General features: G+C 40.4%; 1 protein-coding gene and 1 pseudogene across 1 annotated transcript; one reads left to right on the top strand and one right to left on the bottom strand.

Moving 5' to 3' along the window:
• Positions 1-1,107: 1,107 nt before the first annotated feature.
• Positions 1,108-2,098, bottom strand: LOC102810642 (annotated as a pseudogene).
• A 665-nt stretch (positions 2,099-2,763) lies between these two features.
• Positions 2,764-3,295, top strand: LOC102842775 (chromosome unknown open reading frame, human C15orf65). Its single transcript, XM_006831858.1, has 2 exons — positions 2,764-2,808; positions 2,948-3,295. Exons 1-2 carry the CDS (start codon positions 2,764-2,766, stop codon positions 3,293-3,295), a joined length of 393 nt encoding a protein of 130 aa, XP_006831921.1.
• The last annotated feature ends 2,947 nt before the right edge of the window (positions 3,296-6,242 follow it).

Raw genomic sequence — 6,242 nt, 5'->3', positions numbered from 1 at the left:
ATTGATTACATGTTTGATCAATTTCAGATTGAAGAAGTTGGTAGAATTCTTCTATTTCATCCTCACTGGCTTTAGTGGTTGGTGCATAAATTTGAACAATAGTGGTATTAACTGGTCTTCCCTGTTGTTGTTAAGTGGCCATAGAGTCGATTCCAACCCTTAGTGACCCTATATAGGGTTTCCAAGGAGCAGCTGGTTAGCTTGAATTGCTGACCTTGCAGTTCAAACAGCTTTGAAGTCTGGTGTATTAAACCAGCCTTCCGGTCTTCCCTGTAGGTGCATGGATATTATCCTATTACAGACAGCGTTGTACCTCATGACTAAACAGATCTCTGGAAAACCAATCTGATCCATGTAAGAAATGGCATCTGCTATTATACAGGTGTATCTTTTTCTCAAAAGTAAAGAGGTCAGAGACTTCTCTCACATACTCATTTTCATATGTAATCGTTTTTGAGATCACTGATGTATTTTTACAGTTAAGTCTACAAACCAATTCTAGGGAAAAGGCACTTCGTCATGAGAGCTGGATATAATTACGTGAAAGTCGAGAAGAATTTTTGTATTTTGAATACAGAGCAGATGCCAGTTTATAGATTTCAGCTAATGACATTACAAACAAACCAATAGCAACATTGACTATATTCCCTGCAAATAGTAATTTATGACATTTCGCCAAAAACTAATATAAGTTCAACGGTTAAAAAAAAAACAAAAAATCAGCAGTTACTTTAAAGCTCAAGATACTGTTTTCAATAGAATTTCATGTCTAGTTTGGTTCCTTGTTTCAGACATGATTTTCTTTTCAGATGAAAAACCTGGGATGGCAGAGGTGTATATGTGTGAGGGGAGAAAACCCAGGGAGAGAAAACACTGGGCAGTAATAAGAGGTATATTTGTCTGGTTAGATAGCATGTGAGGAGGCAGTCTTCTGAGAAGTTCTCAATAGAGACTGTTTAGCTGATGTACTGAGAGTTGAGAAGCAGGAACATCTCTGTGTGAGACTGAAGATAGCAATAGGAATACTCCTCCAGGGAAGTCAGGACCAGATGTCAGTGCAGCTTGGAAGTGGCTCTTTTCTGATGATAGAACTTTATCAATACCTTGTTACATCGCCACACAGGGCAACCCCATACAACCTTGCGTACCATCATCACTGCTGTTGAGTTTTTTCATTCCGTACTGATGTATTTCTCTTACCAGTGTGTAAAAGGCATCTTCAACACCTTGTTTGGTCTTGGCTGAGGTGTCAATGAATGGAATCCCTTAACTCTTGACCAGTTCATGTGCTTGTTTTATGTCAACTGTCCTTGCTGGTAAATAGTATTTGTTTCCTATCAGCACCATAAGTACATCATCTGAGTCTTTTATCCATTTAATCTGTTCCCTGTAAAGGTTAATCTGCAAATGATTTACTATTATTGATGGGAAACACATAGAGAAAGCCTTCGCCTGTCTTCATTTATTGGTCTCTCATGGCACTGTACTCTTGTCCAGCTGTATCCTGTATGTCCAACAGACAGGTTTTCCCATCTATCACCACCTGTTTTCACTATGAATCCTCTATGGGGGGATCATATTAATCTACAAAGTAGTTCTGGATTAGCTGGATTGTCAGTGCCCCTTTCCCAACACCACGTGCTCCAACCACCACGTTTGTACTCAATCATTCCACACCAGCAAGGACCTCAAGCTGCTGTCTCCACGTCGGTTGGATTCCGGACCACAAATAGGGAAAAATGCTGGAGACCCCGGAACTGCCATGAACCAAAGTGGCACTTTGGTCCCGCCCACTACGTCCTTCCATTTTCTTTTGATGCCTCCTGTGCCATTCAGTATTCTCCCCCTAGAATCCTTCAAGATTTCAAGTCAAGACTTGAATTTTTTTCTTCAACCTCTTCAGCTTGAAAAATTCCAAATGTGTGTCTTCCCTTCTGGTTTTCTAACTCTAGGTCCTTGGCTATCCATTTCATTATAAAACAAAAAAAACCTTTGTCTTCTAGAGCTGCCCTTTGAAGTTTTCTGTTCCCATCTTTTTGTCCTCCTTTCTTCCAGTCACTTTAGCTTATTTATACCGAGAGTCCCTTCTGATCACCATTTTGGTCTTTTTTTCCCCCGTCTTTTTAATGACTTTTTGTTTTCTTCGTGTATGATGTTCTTGATGTCACACCACAAGTCGTCTGGTTGTCGGTCAGAAGTGTCTACTGCATTAAATCTGTTCTTGAGATGGTCTCTAAATTTAGGTGGAAGATATTCAAAGTCAGATTTTGGCTGTCATGGACTTGTTTTTAATTGTCTTCAGTTTCAGCCTAAATTTGCATATGAGCAATTGATGGACTATTTCATCGTTAGCTTACACAAGATTGTTGTTATTACAACGCCCTCTATGTCTTCATAAGGAGCTCTAATAGTATAGTGGTTGTGAATTGGGCAGTGAACTTTAAGGTCAGCGGTTCGAAACTACCAGCTGTTCCGCGGGAGAAAGATGAGGCTTTCTGCTCCCGTAAAGATTTACAGCCTTGGAAACCCTGTACAGGGTTGCTATGAGTCGGAACCGACTCCATGGCACATAACCAACCATATGTCTTCATAAATATTCTGTAATTTTTCTTCATGGAAATGATCACAATTGTATTTATATAGGTATTTGTGTAATTATTTATTTAAAACTTATCTATACTTCCTCTTGCAACTCTTGAGTTATTATAGATTTTCCCTACAGTTTACAAATGCTTTCACAGATTCTCATAGTTCTATTACACGATGTTTAAAAAGCTATTTTATCCACACTTTGGACAACTTTGCTCTGTACAAACACAAATCATTTAATGGGTAGCCCTTAAGATACCAAAGTTCTCTAGAAAGCGGGGAGGGAGGTATATCTAAATTTAACTCTCTTTATTCAAAACTGTATAATTGAGAATTATTTCATATGCTTACTTTTTAGGAGAAGAAAATCACATCAACTTCTAATTCAGACACAGAAAGGAAATCTGTTCAACAGCCTCCCTGTATGAACCCTGGCAATCCAGTGTTTTCATGTATGTTGGACCCAAAGACACTGTGTACAGCTACCTCACTATCAAAACCTCAGATGATTATGTATAAAACCAAGTCAACTGATTATGGTGAATTTTCACCTATACCGCAGTTTCTTCCCTGCATTTATGCTCCAAAGCGGGCAGTCTTTACACACCATATCAGAGCAACTGGATTTTATCAAAACAACAGTCTAAACACTGCACCGGACAGAACCAGAACCCTTGATTTTCCTAATTTTCAGCACACTCTATAAAAATATGTTCCATCATCTATTTAAGAGAAATTATATTAAAGAAAACTGAATTTTAAATCTAAAACTAAAATAGCTAATTTGGAATATGAAAAGAGTTTGGCCAATTTTTAAAAATCTTTAAGAAATAAAGCATTTCAACTAGCAACTGAATGACTTTTCAATGTTTTCCATAACAGTAACTACTTAAATAAACATGTCTTCAAATAGAATAAACAGTAACACAGGAAAAATGAAAAAGTATTGCTACACACTCCTAGAAACCTTTATTAAATAAAAATAGCAGTGTGAAGCTATTGTATCTGAGTATATCCTCCATCTACTTCAGTACACTTCTGACTGTGGTATGCATCTAACTCTTCACTGAAGAATTTTCCACCCTTGATTGACATCATGTCAAAAGTGCAGTTTAGCATCCTCAAGGGACTTAAGTTGTTTAGCGTTTTCCTTTGAAATGTTTTTTGAATTTGGGGGGAAAAAAGAAGTCTGATGAGGCAAGATCAGGGCTTTAGGGTGGAAGGGGAAAGTTTCCCAACAAAATTCTTTTTTTTTTTAAACTTTTTATTGTGAATTGAGTGAAGGTTTACAGAGAAGGTCATCAGTTTTACAGTTAGCAAATCACACACTTAGTTTCATCTCTTTGATTGCAATCCCCTCATGTAACATCACTTATTCAGCTTCCTTCCTGTGTTTCCTGTTTTCATTCCTCCTTTCCCAATCCTTTTGAGTTTTGTCTTTGGATAAATGCTGCCTTTTTTTTTATCTTAAAAGGTTACCCATTCTATGGTGTCGTACCTCAGGAGAGCTGTTTTCCACAAGTACACAGATTGTTGTTACTGTTGTTGTTGTTAAGTGCCATCAAGTTGGCTCTGACTCAGAGCAACCCTATATAGGTGTCCGAGGCTTTAAATCTTTGAAGGAACAGAAAGCCTCACCTTTCTTCCACAGAGCGGCGGGTGGACATTGTGGCTTGCTGTTCAGTGCTTACCGTATGGAGCCACGGCACTCCCTAGTATATAGATAGAAGTCCAAACAGCCCTGAAGGCACTGGTGAAAAACAAGGCTCCAAGACTTGATGGAATACAAATTGAAATGCAGCACTAGTGGCGCTAACTCATCTATGCCAAGAAGTTTGGAAGAGACAGTTACCTGACCAACCGAATAAAAGAGATTCGTATTTGTGCTCATTCAAAAAAACAAAACAACCGCTGACCACAGAATGCATAACTTATTGAACGACATCAATCAAATTTGTAGCCAGTTGGTTGAAACTGTAAGTGTCCTGGGGACCCTCCTTGTGCTTGCAGCTCATGTCCTGTGGAATAGTTGGATCCCCAAATTTGGAGCTAGTAAGTCAGAAGTAAGAGTGTCCTTAAAAATTGCAGCTATTTTCTGAAGTCTTAGGCAGACTTGAAGTATCATTCTATTACTGTATGAAATCTGTCCTAATTCCACATGGTTAGAGTTAGAAGAATTTCAAAACAACTGCATTTGTAGTTGGTGTCAGAGATGAGACAGGGCAAAGAGGTAGCCCAGAAATCAGAATATATAATGAGCATTTTTTTGACTGAAATCTTGTGACCAAAGTCCTAAGGACTGTTGAAGCCTGCACTCCTCCTTGCTTGACCAGTGTAAAGATTTGTCCAGGGCAAATAACTGAACAGCAACATCCTGGGACGTGCCATTAAGGAAGACCACTCATAAAAATTCTGTATTTGTACTTCTTTGTGAGATATTTTTCAGGTCGGGCTGACTGACTAAGTGCCATAGCCATTACTTAAAGGATAAACATTCTACTGGGTCAGTGAAGACAAACCCTTGGGGATGGTTTGAACCCGGCTCCCAAAGAACCATGTATGCTTTGCATGGCAGAAAAAATGCTGTCTGCTCCTACCAGAGGTCTTTGTGGTGGAATCCATCTTGAAGAAATGCTGCACGCGCACCCAATTTGCATGGGCCCTCCTAAACGGGTTATTTCCCTAGAAATTCCTGCCTATCCCTCTGAATAAACATGATGCCTTTTCCCTACCCCATATTTTTAAACCCCAGCAAAGCCTTTGTTCATGGAGACAGGGGTTAAGTGTTGTGTTAAGCCCTCCCAGTCTCTGCTTGTAAGAATCTTTATTATAAACCTTTGCTTGTATGGAAACCCCTGCCTCACCTAACTTTTTTTTATTCAGTAGAAGGCAAGACCCATCTCTTGAAGGGCGGAGATGTAGCTAACACTCCTGGTTACAAAGACATTTAGAGTTGGGGTTGGAAGACATGCATTGTATCAATATATTGGAATTTTCATCTATGCGAATAATGAAGTCACTAAGAACTGTGGCAAGAGTGATACTGGGGGTGGTAGCACAGCAGTCAGGTGGGACAGGCTCTGTGGGGGAGGGGCTGAAAACCCAGAGACACGGCTCTCACAAAACTGCACCAGAGCTCTGGATTTAGCATAAGGATCAGGGCATCAGTTTCCCTGCAACCGCCAGTGGAAAAATCATGGTACAAAGGAAAACATGGCATTTTAGAAATCGGTAAAGGCACAGGACTCCCTCTGCGGCCATCAAGCCTGGGCAGAAGTCAGAGGGTGGGGCTACAGCCAGGCTGGCACAGGGAACCCACGCTAAAAGCAGCAGAGTGACATTTGCAAAAGGTGTGGAGGGATTCTACATGCCTTTTTTCCTCCTCTTCCCTGTAATGCCTTCTTAGCACAACCTGGACACTTTCAGGAGGGCAGTTGTGCACCCCCCAAAAATCCAGCATTGAGACCACAGCTTTCCCACTGCACAGAGAGAAAGAGCGCCATCAGTCCAAGGGCAAATCCTTTGGGTGCAGCTTTTGACTTCTGCCTGTGGGTACCAGCCCTAAAGTTAACTTGTGTGGGACCATTAACCCCTGCCTACCCAGAAAGTACAAAGGAGCTCTGGTAGCGTAGTGGTTACGAATCGGGCTGCGA

Source organism: Chrysochloris asiatica, unplaced genomic scaffold (assembly GCF_000296735.1).
Source record: "Chrysochloris asiatica unplaced genomic scaffold, ChrAsi1.0 scaffold00004, whole genome shotgun sequence".
NCBI classification, from domain to species: Eukaryota; Metazoa; Chordata; class Mammalia; order Afrosoricida; family Chrysochloridae; genus Chrysochloris; species Chrysochloris asiatica.
This window is presented reverse-complemented; position numbering and strand designations above follow the sequence as displayed.